This window comes from Leopardus geoffroyi, chromosome E3, assembly GCF_018350155.1.
Source record: "Leopardus geoffroyi isolate Oge1 chromosome E3, O.geoffroyi_Oge1_pat1.0, whole genome shotgun sequence".
Taxonomy (NCBI): Eukaryota; Metazoa; Chordata; class Mammalia; order Carnivora; family Felidae; genus Leopardus; species Leopardus geoffroyi.
In genome coordinates this window covers 30,320,497-30,337,753 of record NC_059340.1, presented here as the reverse complement: position 1 = coordinate 30,337,753, position 17,257 = coordinate 30,320,497, and the positions used below count along the sequence as shown (strand labels likewise).

The 17,257-nt window shown below is 46.9% G+C and overlaps 1 protein-coding gene across 1 annotated transcript in view; it reads left to right on the top strand.

The window, feature by feature from the left end:
- ERCC4 (ERCC excision repair 4, endonuclease catalytic subunit) overlaps positions 1–13,674 on the top strand; it is a 33,337-nt gene extending 19,663 nt beyond the window's left edge. The window contains exons 9-11 of the mRNA XM_045461482.1: positions 1,165–1,257; positions 7,040–7,152; positions 9,439–13,674. Of these exons, the coding sequence (XP_045317438.1) occupies positions 1,165–1,257; positions 7,040–7,152; positions 9,439–10,172 (940 nt within the window). The 3' untranslated portion in view covers positions 10,173–13,674. The remainder of the gene's footprint in view (positions 1–1,164; positions 1,258–7,039; positions 7,153–9,438) is intronic.
- The last annotated feature ends 3,583 nt before the right edge of the window (positions 13,675–17,257 follow it).

Genomic DNA, 17,257 nt, shown 5'->3' with positions numbered 1-17,257 from the left:
GAACCAAAAACAGAGCCAAAAGAAACCTTCCTAGCGGCTTAACTGACACAACCTTCCCGAGCAGAGATGAATGGAGCAGGTGGGTCAGAAATAACACAGGATGAAGAGATTGGACGAAGCTGGTCAAATAATTATAGGCTGGTAGATTTTTCATACTTTGCTATTGATCACCTGTGTAGATAGCTTGTTCGCTGTAAAGTTGTCTGTTGCCTGAGAATGGAACAGTGTGATATTTGAAAACAAAATGTGAGAATTGGAAGGGACCTCGGGGTTCCACTGGTCTCCATCAGTGGAAAACTGAGGCCCAGAGTGATGAGTCACTTGCCCGTGGCCATGTCGCACTTCTGGGGGACAGCTGAGGTGTCTGGACTCATTGTCCAATGTTTTTTTTTTTGTATGTTTTTTTGTTTTTGAGCAGTCCACACTTCAAAGAAAGATAACCTAGGAGTATGACATCTGGAAGAAAAGTTGAGGGCTGAAAACCTCCAGTAAAAGGTGAAGAAGGAGGACGGACAAGGTGCTTAATTCAGCCTCTTAGCAACAAACAAGATAGGAAAGCTGCCCTTCCTAAGAGAAAATAATATATCGAATTATTGTCTTGAGGCTGATAGCATCCATATGTCTTCCATGCCCGTGTGTTTATATAAAACGTGCACTGACTCGGTTCTGTTAAGACATGGGTAAAAAAGAACCGAGAAGGAAGATAAAGGTCATATAGATTTCATGTGTTTATTTCTCGCTGGCATGAACTTTCACAAGCTGCGTTTTATAACTAGCAGCCAGCTTTTCAAATTATCGTTTGGCAGAGGGGTAAAGAGAAAAGTGACAAAAGAGAAGCCGCCGAGATTCTGTGTTTTCTGATTTGTTTATACTTCTGAGGCAAGACTTACTCTCTCCCTCTAGTTATATTTCAGTGTTTACCTAAACTCTGTTCCTCCTTTCTGTGAAGGGGGCAAAAAAAATGTGGTAATGAGACTTTTAACAGGTGGGGGTTTAGGCAGCTTCGTTTTTAGGTGTGTGATTAATGGAACCTTTTATTCTTGGTCAAATATTTATTATTGCAGGCCTCTAGGTTGCTGATTTCAAATGCTGTGCTGTGCTCTTCCTTTTAGGGATTAAAAATTATGTTTTTACAGCCTAAAAGAGTTCTGTTTTAACTGGCAGGGTTTACTTTCTTATATACGGAGGCTCAACAGAGGAACAGCGCTATCTCACTGCTTTGCGGAAAGAAAAGGAAGCTTTTGAAAAACTCATAAGGTAATAATACATGGAAACTTTCAAGGTCTAGGGGCTTCTCTGAGTGGAGGCATAGCATAATCGCCCTCAGGAGGGATGGAGAGGGGGAGACCCTGGGAGGGTCGCATCAAGATAAACCTGTGGTCCGCTTCATCCCTGGGGTATGTGCACCTTTCTTCTTTCTCCCCCGTCTCGGGTTGCCTTTCGATGGTTTGACAGAATATTGGAAACGTGGAGAGATCTGCTTCTCTGCTTGTAAAGACATGCGACGCAAAACACCAAAAATACAGCTCGACCGACTACTTTCCTAAGAAATAACGTTCTTAAATTTCCCATACCCCCATGCCCGAGATTTCTCCTTTGCCTTGGAGTGATGATTTAGTTCCTCCTTGTAAGATTTCCATGGTCTGGGGTAGGTGACTGCCTTCCCTTTGGCCGGGAAATGCTTTTACAACCCAGTCACTTCAGATCACCAGCGGTAGAATCACCCCAGGAAGACATTTTTTTTGACAGTGTGACGTTTACCCAAACATCCGTGTATGAGTTTTAGGATGAGCGTCTGGCAGCGTGCCGAATCCAAATCGAAAATGCTCTTCTGTGTAACATAAGGCAGATGTTCTAAGTGAGGTACGCACAAACCAGTCAGCTACCTTTTACCCCCCTAGTTCCTGGGGAAACCTGATAACTCGCACCCGGGGATGCTGTCCAGGAGGTGGCAGCTTGGTGAGGGAAGATGGGCCACATGATCTCTGAGGGGCCTCAAAAGCCAGGGCAGGGGCTGGACGGGGCATCCTCGAGCTGAGCTAGAGAAAAGGCTAGAGTGGAGGACACCGTGGCTTGGACTGACCAATCGTCCAAGCCTCAGACATTGGCAGTGTATCAGTGGCAACGAGAGGGCGGAAATCATTGTCACTGGCTGTCAGCCCACCAGGGCTCCCCACAGAATTTCACAATGGACAGCCTTCCTCTAACACTGGCTGTGGGCTCTCAGTATACACGTAAAATGTCCCCATAACCCACTTCCTCCGGGGCATGCTTTCTTGGAAACGGGTGCTTACTGAATCCGTGCCGCTGGGTCCCTGTGGAGGGGCTCAGCTCGTTACATGGGCAGTACCCTTCCCCCCCGCCAAATCCTCTGTGAGTACGATGTGCCTTGGCCGTGGATTCTTCCAGCTTCTGGCCAGTCCTTTCAGCCTATGAAAGTATTTTCTATTAACAGGCTCTGTGGGATGGTTTATATGCGTGTACTTATGTTTTTTGGCAAAATATTTCAGAAAGTGTGATAATCAACCAGGTATTCAAGAGGCTGCCTCTTCCTGTCCAAAGCTTTTAGCGTTTCTGCTGTGCCTTCTAGACCCTCTCTCCCCCACGACTCAAAACCGCCAACAGACTACCGGGCATCTCTGAGGTGCCAAGCCCTGTGCCACTAGGAACATGCTGTAGTCACAGCAGTGCCGGAAGTCCCTGCGCTGCTCGAGCTCATCCTCTGGTGGAAAAGACGAGCGTTAAGTGACCATGAATATTACACTAAGTGGACCTGTATGGAGCCCGGCCACGGTGGTGAAAGAACAGGGTGTGGTAGTGGGTGCCAGAGAGACCAGGCCCGGTGTGGGGACAACGGGTGGCTTCGTTGGAGAGGTGACGCGTAAGCCGACGCGTGAAGAATGTGCCCTAGGTGCTAAGTCGACAGGGCGGAGAGGCGTGTGCATGAAGGCGCCGAGATACAGGAAGCCCTGGTGAGGATCGAGAACGTGACTGTGGAGGCAGTGAGACAGCACCGAAGCGTTCTGAGTGGGAAGTCTATTTTTAGAGGCGCTCTCTGGCATCAAACTGGGGAAAGGATGGAACAGGGAAGCGAGTCGGGAGAAAAGGTGGTAGCCAAGATTAGGCTGACGGGGAGAAGGGAACAGATTTCAGAGATTTGCAGATGCAGCCGGAGCTGGTGCTACTAGACGTGGGTCGGTACCTCCTCACTGTTCCTTCGCTCTTCTTAAAACATCCTCTGCCCAAGCGTCCTCTGGTTGATGGTCACCAAGTCCCAAATAAGCACGTAGAGCTCAGACCATTCCGATTAGGTTCCTGGCGTTCCTGTGAAGGTCCGCGAGACCCTCCTCAGATTCGGGGCTCGACCCGAAGGACCCACGAGCGCCAGAAAACACTGGTATACTCCCAGTCGTGGTTTATCACAGCAAAAGGATACAGATTAAAATTAGCAGAGGGTAAGAACCCATGCGGCACAGTCCAGGAAAAACCAGGCAGAAGCCCCCAGGTGTCCTCTCCCCGTGGAGTCACACAGATGTGCTTAATCCTCCCAGCTGCAGTGAGTGACAGCACGTGCTAAGGGTTGTCAACGGGGAAGCTGACCAGAGCCTTGGGGCCCCGAGTTTTTACCGGGGGTCAGTCACGTGAGCACAGAGTACCCATCGTGATTGTAGTTCTCCAGCCCCCCAGAGCAAAAGCAGGTATTTACGCCACATCAAGTTAGCATAAAGCATCTGATCAGACCGGGGCCAGGTGGCCCCAGGCCTCTGGCGTGCAAAACCCTTGACGAGGCAGACGATTGCAAGGGTTCAGAGCTCAACTCCCAGAAGCTGGTCAAGGGCCAGTCCTCAGGAGACTGGGCCTTTCCTGCAGCGGCGTAGCCAAAGGAGCCTGGTGGGATGTGGGGGGGAGAAGGCCTGAGCGGGTGAGGTTTTGTGCTCCAGGCTACCTCTTGTCGAACACATCAGGGAACCTCATCTAGAAAAGAGTCCTTTTAGTAGATTGTAGCAAGCTGCCGGGGACCCCGGGCCATTCGTATTTTGGAGCGAGCCTCCACATCAAAGGGCTCGGTGATAAGCTGTGGGTAAGCCTGGCATGTCCTAGAAACCAGCCGGCAGAATCTGGAATACGGACTGTCCCCTGCCTTTCCGTCTACATGATCATTTCCATATCAGAGTTTAATGTAATTTTATCTGTGGTCCAGCCTAATCTCCTAACTCAATGGTGGTTGTCTACTTATTAGAAGTTAGATCTTCCCATATTACACAGCAATCAGGAAGTTACACCATCTAGACTCTCAAGATATTTACTTTCCCAGAAAACTTGGGGAATTTGAGAAGTGTTTGTTTTGAAAAGGAAAATATATATGAGGTGTGGTGCTGAAAGAGCATTTGCACTGAGCCCGTACCGAGAAATTTAATGTGAGAAAAAGACAATGTGCTTTTGCCAGGACCTCCGTGGGTGATGTCGTAAGAATAAAAGCAGTGCTACTATTTAAAACAACCAGAAAGGAATGAATCCCGCAAACTGCCAGTGAACAGATGGCTTGTCTGGGCAAGATCAGTGGGTTACCGATGACAGGAGAAAAAAAAAAAAAAAAATGGCACTCCTAAGTATTGATAATAAAACGCTCCCCGGGTAGAAAGATTGGCCGTAACGTTCCGAGTAGACATAGTTTGGAGAGGTCACTGCTTTGCAAAGGCGGGGGTGAGGTTATTTGAATAGCTCGTGATCCCAAAGTGAGTTAGCATGAAGGCCAGAATGCGTGCCCGTTGGAAGAGACTTACGGTTCAGCACCTCCTCCCTACATCATCACGTTATACAAGCTATTCAAATATCATTAAAGATGCTGAAGTAAAAATAAGGAACCTCAGTACTTTAGATTAAGTGGGAAGAGGGGTCTGCACTTGTAATTATTTTCTCTCTGTCATATGGAACTTGGGTAATCATGCTAAATGTTGAAGGCGAAGGAGTGAATGTTTATAATTATGGCAGATTTCTGTTCGTTTGAGGGAGACTTCTGATTTTCCTCCCAACCCAGGCTTCATTTCAGGAGCTTATCTTTTCTCAGATTCCATTTGCTGTTATGCTGTACAACATTTCACGGTAAACTGGCTGTTTTATTCACTGAAACCCTCGTGGAATCCTTTGAAGGCATATCTCCAGTGTTTTAGCATTATCATGGATAATTAAGGGGTGAACTTACCACATTATAAGAAAAGTAGAATTATAATAACAACTAACCTTTTATAATGCTTTTTATATGCCAAGCGCTATTCTGAGTACTTTACATGTATTGGATAATCCTCCTAACGTGCCTCTTTTAGGGTAGGTTTTATTATTGTCCCCATTTTACAGATGAAATTGAGGCACAGAGCCATTAAACTCCTTGCCTGAGACCACACAGCCAGTGAGTGGTTTCAGATTCCACAAAATACAGGTTCGTACGCTAACCCACTATGCCGCTCACAGACTACAAATTAATCAGAAAATTGGGATGCCCCCATGTGTGATATGTAGCGTAACCAGTAAAGTAAGTGGAAATAAAGAAAAAAAAAATCCCTAATATTAATCCCAAATGTTAAAGAAAAAGAAGTCAACGAGCAATTATTTTTCTGAATAGATTGCTCTTTGTCCTCAACTAGAGTCTAGTAGGTGTCACGGATCCGTAATGAGTGGCTGTTGGGGCCACAGCCACTGCCAAGCCGATTTCAGCAGGGCCACGGTGGACACTGATTTTGAGAAAAATAGGAAAAATGGAACTGGTACTGTGGCCGCCCCCTTGGGCCATTTAGCTATAAAACGTTGTACTAATAATAACTTTGTATATTGTTTCAAAGGGTATATATAGGATTTAAAATCGTAATTTCTGTTCTTTGGTGGTATCTCATAGTGGCTAAAACATCACTTATCCAGAGTTGGTCGCAAAATTGGTCCATCTGGTTTTATTTCCTTTAACTGGAAAATCTTTGTTGCTTCAGCCCTTCCTGAAATTATTAGTGAGTACTAAATATCCCCCTTCTGTTTCACCTTACGCCGCGCTCTGTGACCGCCGTTGGTCAGTGCCGCTGTTGTTTCACCCTCGCTCTGTTTTCTCGACTCCGTTTCTACGAGGGAGGAGACCCGGCTTTGTGCATCCTTTCTGCCGTTCCCGGCACCAGTCAGACACACAGCGCTTGCTGGCTCATGAATTGACTATAACCGACTTCATTGGTTCTGAAAAATACGACTGTGGCAAACCTGGTCCGCTCTTTCTTTGGTCATTGAGGATTGTAGCTCCCGACCACAAACCTTAGTTATGATAGTTCGGTCCTGTCCGTCGACCAGCTGTGAGATACTGAGCTACCTCGAAGACAGGATTTGTTGTGTAACCCTATTTAAATCCGAAGCACCTAGCACAGCAGGGAGGAGCGCTCCGGAAAGGTTTTTCAGCAAATGCACGAGTGAATGAATCCGTGCTGCTCTGTTGTCTCACCGGAGGCGTCGATCTTTGTGTTGAATCTCTGTTGGAAATTTGTATTACTCTGGATTGTCTTGTAAAATTCCAAGTATTTAATGGGGCTCCCACCTGTTTTTTTTAAATCAAAGTTGTATCATCTGTGCTTTCATTTTCTTAATCACTGATTTTTAACATTTCGACCTATGATTTACTCTGAAAGTATTGGAATATAAGTGGCTTGCATTATTTTTAACGCTCAGAAACGCATTAGCACATTTTTGTAAAAAATCTCCATCTCTCTGTGGCATTTTTGCATGCTTATTTCATGTGTCAAAGTGCTTGAAGGACGCACAGAATGGAAACTAAACAACAGATTTTGTGACTCCGGAAGATCAGAAGTAGCACCCAACCAAGAAACTCCTTTCTCCTTCCTTTGCCCGTCGTTCATCCGTGTGTATTTACTGTGCTTGCTGGTCTAACACATTTCTTGTGGTCTCTTTGCCACTATAGTCACGCAGATCGTTTTCTTATAATGTATGGAAATTTAAAATCTGGAATTTTGAAATTAGTTGAAACAAATGTTTAAAATATCTTCCGCCCCAGGGAGAAGGCTAGCATGGTTGTGCCTGAAGGGAGGGAAGGGAGAGATGAGGGGAACCTGGACCTGGTGAGAGGCTCCGCGTCCACAGGCTCGCCCACCGACACGCGGAAAGCAGGTGAGTCCTGCCCTTTGCTGGGCACCCCCGTCGCCTGTCACGGAGGCTGTGGGTTTCCAGAACTTCTCCGCAGAGGTCAGGTTTTTCTCAGCAACCTCGTACAGGTGGCTGCCTGCTCCCATACCCGGTGCCCGCGCTGACATTCGCTAACCTTGTGTCCCTCCCGGGCCGTTGGCTGCTCATCTGTAAAATAAGGGGGCTGTGCTCCAGGCGCCCCAACCTCGGAATCCGTCACGCCGCGGCATTGCTCGCAAATGTGATTGGCTGAGATACAGAACTCAAGGAACCTGTACAGGTGGCAATTAGGTTCTTACCTTCACCCAGAGAAGCCGGTTTACCTCACAGGTAGGCAGGAGCTGTGCGGGGCACGTCCCCACTTCTCTTCCTGCGTCCACGTGTTGCTTCTTGGCACGTCTCCAGATCCCCAGGTGTGTGGCGCCCTCATTGCGGTCTGCGCTGTGGCATGCCAGCAAAAGCTGCTGAATTCCGAGTGCGGTGTGACCCAGGAATAACCCTGTCCCCCTCCCCAAGTCCCCGTTTCCCCCTGGCGGTGGCTGCTGCCAGCCAGGTGGCATGAGGAAAGCAATATGACTGAGTTGACTTAGCGTCCTGAGCGAGATCGGTTAGAGCAGCAGGACTCCAGACGTCAGGGTCCTCGGGAATAACCTCAGAGGCTTGTCAAAGCTGCGGATCCACAGGCCCCCCTCCATGGAAATTCTGACTCAGTCTGGAATGGGATCGGCCTCTCAGGGCCTCCTGATAGGAGTGATCCTGGGACCCTACTTTGGGAAACCTGGCCTCAGAGCATCTATGTCTTTTTTGAAGAAGATTCTCGTTGACTCACATAGGCTGCTGACATTTCAGGCAGAACTCCCGAACATCAGCCATACGAAGGAAGTGAGATTTGAGCCACGCAGAACGCTGTTTACAGAAGTCCGTCCTTCTGAGTTCAGTCCTCCAGGCCCTCCAGCTGCCGTAACAACTTGCCACAAATCCAGTGGCTTGAAACAGTATACATTTTTTTGAATGTTTATTTATTTCTCAGAGAGAGAGTGCACGAGTGGGGGTGTGTTGCAGAGAGAGAGGGAGACACAGAATCGGAAGCAGGGTCCAGGCTCTGAGCCGTCAGCACAGAGCCCAATGCAGGGCTCAAACCCCTAAACTATGAGATCATGACCTGTGCCGAAGTCGGACGCTTAACTGACTGAGCCACCCAGGTGCCCCGAAACATATATGTTTATTATCTTATGATTATTTTCTTCAAATTCTGGAGTCCAAAGGGGTTTCACTGGGCTAAAACCAAAGTTTAAGCCAGCTGTTCCCCTCCCACAGGCTCCAGGGGAGACCTCATCTCCTTGCCTTTTCCACCTTCTAGAGGCACCTGTGCTCCTTGGCTCCTGGCCCTTCCTCCACCTTCAAAGACAGCGCCTCTGACCCTGACCTTCCTGCTTCCCTGTTTCACTTAGAAGGACCCTTGAGGTGGGCCTGGGTAATCCAGAATAATCTCCCAATCTTGAGATCCTTAATTTAGTCACATTTGCAAAGTCCCCTTTGTCACCTAAAGTAATATATTTACACATTCCTGGGATTAGGATGCAGGCATCTTAAAGGGGCCACCATTCTGCCTACAGCAGCCCCTGGTCCTTCCGGGTGTAGTCCTTCAGCCAGCATCCTTAGCACCCACCTGCGATCTCATTAGAAACAGGGTGTCTTAGGCCCTACCCCAGACCCTCTGAACACAGAACTGCCTTGAACTTGCTCCCAGGCTGTTCTGTGCACATTCAAGTGTGAGAAGTTCTGGTCTACCGGCTTATGGTTTTTCCCACCTTCTTCCATTTTCCCACCTCGGGACTCACTGGTACAAGCACTAACAGCTCCAAAGGTTCTCACAGCAGCTTATAAGGCAGTTTACTCAGCGAGCCTTTTTAGGCATCTAGTATGTGCCGGACTCCGCCGTGGGAATCAGGAGTAGAGTGGGGCCGTGTGCAACCATCAGGGACCGTTCTTAGAGGGGCAGAGAGAAGGCAACAGTGAACGCTGGTGTTCGGGAGTCATTTGTGACTTTTCCTTTTAACTCTGTTCAGTTTAAGAGAAAATCGCCTTTAGTGACTCTGTAAACAGACCTTTCTGAAAATAGAGAAAGAGGAGGAATAAGCATGGGTTATTATATGACAGCGGATCCGAGGTTAGCAGCAGCAACCCAGATTTTAAACTTTAGTTGTTCTGCTTCGTCCTTGAGAGTTCTTCCTCAGTGACATCACTTACCGTGCCGCCTTTTGTTAACAGGTGGCCAGGAGCAGAACGGTACACAGCAAAGTATAGTTGTGGATATGCGTGAGTTCCGCAGCGAACTCCCATCCCTGATCCACCGTCGGGGCATTGACATTGAACCGGTGACGCTGGAGGTCGGAGACTACATTCTGACTCCAGAAATGTGCGTGGAGCGCAAGAGCATCAGTGATTTGATTGGCTCTTTAAACAACGGCCGCCTCTACGGCCAGTGTATCTCCATGTCCCGCTACTACAAGCGCCCAGTGCTCCTGATCGAGTTCGACCCCAGCAAGCCCTTCTCGCTCACTTCCCGAGGTGCCTTCCACCAGGAGATCTCCGGCAATGACGTCAGTTCCAAGCTCACCCTCCTCACGCTTCACTTCCCCAGACTCCGGCTTCTCTGGTGCCCCTCCCCCCACGCCACCGCCGAGCTGTTCGAGGAGCTGAAACAGAACAAGCCGCAGCCCGACGCGGCCACGGCCATGGCCGTCACGGCGGATTCGGAGACCCTCCCGGAGTCAGAAAAGTATAATCCGGGTCCCCAGGACTTCTTGTTGAAAATGCCAGGGGTAAATGCCAAAAACTGTCGCGCCTTGATGCACCACGTCAAGAACATCGCCGAGCTGGCGAGCCTGTCGCAAGACAAGCTGGCGGGTATTTTGGGCAACGCCTCGAACGCGAAGCAGCTCTATGACTTCATCCACACCCCTTATGCCGAGTTTGTGTGTAAAGGCAAAACGAGAAAGTGAACGAGGGCGGCCGTTTTCTTATCCCGTGACTGTGACTTCCAGCCACCCTGTACCGGAATGAACAGACCGAGACGAATCACGAGCTCAGAATTCCGCTGTCTTCAGCACCTGACGACCGCGCCGTCCGCTTCTGGGGTCAGCGGACCACAAGCCCTGATGCCCCTCTGGACTTTGTGTTTAGGCACCGATTTCAACCTTCCCATGCCGGCCCGCCTCCCTCCCTGCGCCGTCAGGGCCAGAGGCAGCGTGTCCCGCTCTTCGGTCAGGAGTCAGAATCAGGCGAGGCGTCTCGTGGGGGCTTATAGGAGGCCGCTCTTGACGCAAGCAGCAATTTATGTTTCCCACGCAGGCCGATAAGACACACTATCATGTCCCTGCCCTCTTTGTTCGGGACGGGCCCCCGGAACGCCGAGAAGGAACCTTGTCTGCCATTCCTTGCCAGTTCTCACCCTCTTTTCCGCAGATGCGCGCTTCCCCCTTTAAGAAAAACCCATGGGGACTTCCTCGTACTGACGTAAGACGTAAGATGGCGCCCCGTGAAACTAACTGGTTCCTCATCCCCCGAATGTGTGTGACGCGTACCAGAACTCGATTGTGCAAAGCCAGCAGCTTTTAAACGTGACACGAATTGTTCCCTATTTCCAGAATTTGATGGTGAAGGAGCGCTGAGGACGCGCCGTTGTGCAGACATCTCACCTCCCGAATCTCAGAGATCTCTAAGCCCAAAGGGCTCGTTAGAGTCTCTTAAGACTTCCTCTTTCCCCCCAAGCCTCTCCCCACACGCCTGAGACCACCAGCGCCAGATCCTCTCCACACGCAGCGTCAGCCCACCCTCTGCTCCCCGCTTTGTGTCCCTGGGCCAGCGTGCTCGCTGGCGTCTGTGTGGGGACTCAGGGACAAGCAAACGGGTGGCCCCCCGAGTCTTTAAGATTGGGTTTTCCTTGTTGGAGTGGAGATAAAAGAAGTACAAGTAAATGGAAGATCAGCGCATAGAATATCTGAGAATTCTAGAGAAATTTACACACTTAAAAATTCGCAAAGCCATCTTCTCAAACCTTCCGATTGAGTTAGGTTAGCTTTTTACTGAGGTGCACATACAGGACATTCATAGCATCTTTGTGCAGTTTTTAAACTTTAATATTTCAGCTTTACTAAGGTATTATTCACACATCTAGTAACGAGTAGTAAATTTTCTACCTCAAGAGCTGATGCGGACGTGGACAGCAGTGCCGCCAGCCACACTGCACAGTTTCCCGTTTTCCGCGTCGGCCATGTTTTCATTTGTCACAGTGTTTGAACTCAGAGTGGACGCGGGAGCACAGAACAGAGAGTGGCCTTAGCCTCCACAGACGTTCTTTCCACCGGCCTTTCCACGCATATTGACGTCTTGATCCCTCCATGTGTTAACACTTGTCGATAAGGTTAAAGCAGACGTGGATTTCCAACTCTGCCAGGGTAGGACAAGAATGAATTGAGAGATATCAATGAACCGTGTCGTTACATGGAACTGTGTACAGTGATCTGAGGAATGGAGAAGACGACAGGAAACAAAAATTAGTTTAAGGTAGAATAAATAGTTGGGCTACTCATTTTTTCCCCCCAGAGTTAAAAATACACCTTTGAGGGGCACCTGAATGGCTCACTTGGTTAAGCGATCGACTTTGACTCAGGTCATGATCTCGCGGTCCTTGAGTTCAAGCCCCAGGTCGGGCTCTGGGCTGACACCTAACAGCCTGGAGCCTGCTTCATATTCTGTGGCTCCCTCACTCTCTGCCCCTCCCCTGCTCACACCGTGTCTGTCTCTCTCTCTCTCTCTCTCTCTCTCAAAAATTAATAAACATTAAAATAAATATACACCCTTGAGAATAGAACACAAAATGTTGAGAACGTTATGTATTTCTTTAAGAGTCCAGTCAGAGTTAAAAGTACATTAAAATAGACATCCCGCCCCAAATGGAAATGGCTATTAACAATTTTTCTTCACCCAGTTCTAGCTCTTCTGCTTGTGGCAGATGAAATTGCTATTTTTGTTTTCTTCTTGTGTAATCCCACCTGCCGTATTTTGTTCTTCCATTACATAAAAGGCAAATCCGAACATAGCACATTTTTTGATGTGGGTTTCCCTCTGATAGAAGTCTTCAGAAATCAGCCCTAGTCCTAAATCTACCATTTTAAACAGCCCTTGTTCTCTAGTACCACATAGATAACAGTCTTAATCGTATTCAGAACGCTGTTGTCTCCCTGCTCTGATTCTGTCATTGGCTGTTGGACCTACCGGACCCTCAAAGGCAGGCAGGCGTGCCGCCTCACGTGTATTTAATTTACGGACGATAGTTTCTAATGGACTCCAACGTGCTCGTTGTAGACACAAGTCTCCCGCTGCCCCTTCCCGTTCCCACTAAGGAAATACATCTTAATGTGTGTCCAGTTGTGGGGAGCCTTCAGTACAACCATCGTGTATTCACTTTTATCACATTCTTACAACCTGAGACTCTTGGCAAAGGACTAATGCATGAATTTGCAAAACTAACGTATCGCTTTATTTTCCAGCATCATATTGTTACCTTTGCCTTTTTTTTTCCTTTCAAAATAGTAAATATCTAGTTCACTTATGAACTCACGCTTAGCTTTGTTCCAACCTTTTTTAAAAGCCTGAGATCGGCATTATACTGTTTTTTGAGCTTTTTTGCATAAAAAAATCAGCACGTATGAAATAGGAGAGAGAGCACTTTCACTGAAAATAATTGTCCCATCCATGCACCCATCGGGACACAGAGAGTTAAGTCTAGATTTGGTTGTGTTGAGGTAACAGAATATAGAATTAATAAATGGCCTCCAGCAAGAAAGCCTACCCCGAAGTCAGTCCAAAGAAGTGGGTGGGGGCAGAGAGACAAGAGTGTTGTTAGTCTTTGCTTTTGTTTTTCAAGCATAATTTGATTTTCCTCTGGCTCAGAAAACTTCTTTAGGGAACTTCTCTTCTCTTTTGTGTTCAGTTTAGCCCAGAAACATCCTCCTAAAACCCAGCAGTTTAGGAAAGTTCTTTTCTCAGTCTTGAATACATTCAAATGTATCCAGACTTCAACATGAGTTGTCATTTTTCTTAATTATTTTGCTTTCTATTTTGGTTTATTGCTACTTCCTGCCCAATTCTGAACTTCAGTACTTAACCGTCTTTATCCACAGGTTTTTAGTGGGTCACACCCCTGCTGTTTTTTTTTTTTTTAATTTAAGGTTATGTAAGCCAAAAGGGAGACTGATTCATATCAATTTGTAACAAGAGGCGTGTGTGTGTGTGTGTGTGTGTGTGTGTAATAAAATGTGTATTTATTCAGTGTTTTCCTCAGCATTCTGTGGGCAAAATAAAAATAACAATGTATAGTGAAAGGACATGTGTTCCCAGCGGGTCATTTTTACCAACATGTTGGTAACTATAATCAGAAACAAAGACAATATGTAATGTGCTTTCTTTTTTGTTGTGCACAATAAATGATTGCAAACCCCAGCTTCTGCGTTTGACTTGCGTGACAAACCCACTTTCTAAGGCTGCAGCACATTTTTCTTTTCGGTTATTTTTCCTTTACTGCCTTTTATTTTGTGCGTATTTCCTTAAGGAGTGGGGGAGAAAAAGAGTATTCTTCTGAAAACACTCGTTTGTTGACGTGTAATGAATATGTGCTAAGCACAATGCCTGGAACATCTTAACTCAACAGAGAGATTAATTTCCTGCCGCCCCTGACTCATAAGTTCTTGTTCCTTCAGCGTCAGAGTTGAAAGTAAATAATCCTTGCGACACATCTAGAATTTATTGTAACCTCTTATGTTTAATTATTATTTAATTATCTTACTAATTGGTTCATCTTGAGGATTTCGTTATTTTCATTTCCGTCTTAAAATGTAGAACCGATCCCTTTGTAACAAGGCATAAGACAGGTTATTTTGCAAAATGTTTTAATATTGGAATAAAGACTGGCAGAATAACCCTTTTTTAGTAGTAGTGATATAATTCAATTCACATTTACTGAGCCCTTGTGCATGATCTCTTTTCATCACAAAGACAAAGGTGCTATTATTTAAAAGCCTCATTTACGATGGGGGAACTGAGGAGCAGAGAGGTTAAGTCATTTGCCCAGGGTCACCCAGCAATAAATGATGGAACCTTGGTTTGAACCCAAACAGTCTGACTCCAGAGCCCATGCTGAAACATTGGTGATGAGTGGTGGGGGGAGAGAGTTTGTGCCCACTTTCAAATATTTCATTACAAATATGTCACAGAGAAAGCAAATTGGTTTGTTTTCATGCCTCTCTTAGTTAATAGTTTCAAAAGCAAGTATATAAAATTTGAAAAAAGGTCAAAGAGATTACTGAGCTGGATGATGTCGGGGCTCCTGGCTGGCTTAGTCAGTGGAGCATTCCACTCTAGATCGTGGGATTGTGAGTTCAAGCCCCACGTTGGGCTCCATGCGGGGCATGAAGCCTACTTAAAAAATAAATAAAGTGGGGCGCCTGGGTGGCGCAGTCGGTTAAGCGTCCGACTTCAGTCAGGTCACGATCTCGCGGTCCGTGAGTTCGAGCCCCGCGTCAGGCTCTGGGCTGATGGCTCAGAGCCTGGAGCCTGTTTCCGATTCTGTGTCTCCCTCTCTCTCTGCCCCTCCCCCGTTCATGCTCTGTCTCTCTCTGTCCCCCAAAAAATAAATAAACGTTGAAAAAAAAAATAATAATAATAAATAAATAAATAAAGTAAAAAAGAGCTGGATGTTGTCCAGACGCATATGCTCCCTGGGGATTATCTGATTTTCCATGGCTGCGTACCTCTTACTATTTCACAACTTTATGAGACTAGAGGTTAACTTGTAGAAAACCTAAAAGCAATACAAACGATTCCTGTTCAGCAGTGTTGCAAGGTTATTGCCTGGTGAGACATGAACCAGTGCTACGTTCATTAGCAACTTTATTTCCGCGTTCATCTGACCAGCTACCAATCTCTGGGTCTTTAATTTTCTTTCAAATCAGTCTTAACATCTACCTGGTTTCCTCGTGCATTGAATCTAATAAAATCTTTGACCCCTTTTGTTGTTGTTTCTATTTGTATGAGAGCCACGTTTCTAACTTTCTGAAAAAATCATGCTTTGCAAATGGTGTTGCCAACATGAGCTTCCATATGATGATAAAACCGTGTTTCCAGCCTCAATCATCCCCAAATTGCACCTTGTAAACTAGAAGATGGGTGATATACATATGCATATGTTTAAGAACTGTGGTTTGATAACTAAGATGTTAATACTACAGACTATAAGTGGATCAAATTTAAGAACTATAGACTCATTTTAAGATGCTCTGTGGACCCCTGTTTCTCTGTTTACAAAAGCTTAACTGAATGTTTCATCTCAGCTCTGTTTCCCTATAGCCCCTGACTATGAGTGTTCGGGAGACTGATTCATGAATGAGAAAGGAGAGGAATTTTAGATATTCCCAAGGATCCATTTGCCCGGCAAAGAGATTTCTACATGAAAAGAACAGTGCTCCCCAAGGGCCTGGGAGACAGGTAAACAAAATCAGTTTGTGATTTCCACTAAGGGAGTTTCCTGGATTCATGAAAACAGTAAATAGACCAGGTCTGATGGAACGGCAGCGGCACAGTATATTTAAGATGATGATCTTCGGGGACCCTTTTCCAACAGAATTTGGTGTCAGTGCGTGCCTTTCACTGAGAGATTTGCTTCTCTGTGCAACTTTGTTTCTGGGCAGGGGGACGCCCAACCGAAGCTCAGGGAAGAAGATAGTTCGGTAGACTAAGAGAAGCATGACTGGGCAGGTTTGTTTTCGTTTTCAGCGTAAGGCGTCTCCTGCAGAGGGCAGAGGGCCAGCTCTGGGTTCGATGCCGTAACAGCACATGCCATCAAGGGACATTCAGGCTTGCAGTGAAGGCAAGTCAGAGAAAGAACCCAAGCGAGTAAAACAATTCAGATGCACGAGAGAAGTAGAAGTGCTTTGGAGGTCAGAGGAAGATGCCGCATCTGGCTGTAGGGATCTAGAATGGCCTCAGAGGGAAGGGCGGAGCATGCATGTCCACGTGCGAGAGCTTTAGCAAAAGCATGGAGAAAACGGTGGTGTTTAAAAGAAGGAGTCGAGAACGGCAGAGTTGGGGCAATTCGCTGGAGACATATCATAGGGGTCTCCAGTGCTAGGCTCGAGGCGTTCTTATTTTCGTAGAAAAAGAAATGCTCCCATCAGGGAAGGGCGTGAGCAAGAAGTCTGTTTGACAACTGCAGCCTGGGAGCAGCGAGTTTGAAATGGAAATATTAATTGAGGACTTACAGTGTGCCAGATATTTTAGGTACTTTACCCCAAGTACGTCCTCACGCCCTGAAGCAGGGAACATCCCTGCTTTGGTAATGGGGCCGGTAAGATGGAGAGAGCAAGAAATGAAAGTCACAGAGGAAATAAGCGGCAGAGGTGGGACTCAAACTCCACGGCCCCCTTTCCTTCTGCGGCCCCTTTCTACCTAGAAGGAAGGACTGGAGGTGGAAAGGCCATTCAGAAGGCTTTGTAATAACCCAAGCAATAGAGAATGACAGCCAGAATGAAGATTATAGCTTTGGAAATGGAAAGAAGGACAGAAACTGAATAGGCATCGAAGGGGAATGGCAAAGAAAGTCAATGCCAGGGAGTCTAAACACTTGCCTCTAAGCCCAGGCTCAGAAAATAATGATGCCGTGAACAGAACCAAAGAGGACCCAGCCGTGTTGGAAAGAAAATGAAGTTCTGGGTTTTTTTTTGTTGTTGTTGTTGTTGTCATTAAAGTTTATTTATTTATTTTGAGAGAGAGTGAGAGCAGGGGAGGGGAGGGGCAGAGAGAAGGGGAGAGATTGAATCCCAAGCAGGCCCCGTGCCGCCAGCACAGAAGCCAGTGCGGGAGTCGAACTCATGAACCGCCAGATCATGACCTGTGCCTAAACCAAGAGTCAGATGCTCAACCAAATGAGCCACCCAGGTGTCCCAGGCTCAGAAAACGATGATGCTGTGAACAGAAACAAAGAGTCTGCAGAAGGACCCCCATTGTGTTGGAAAGAAAGCGAAGTTCAGTT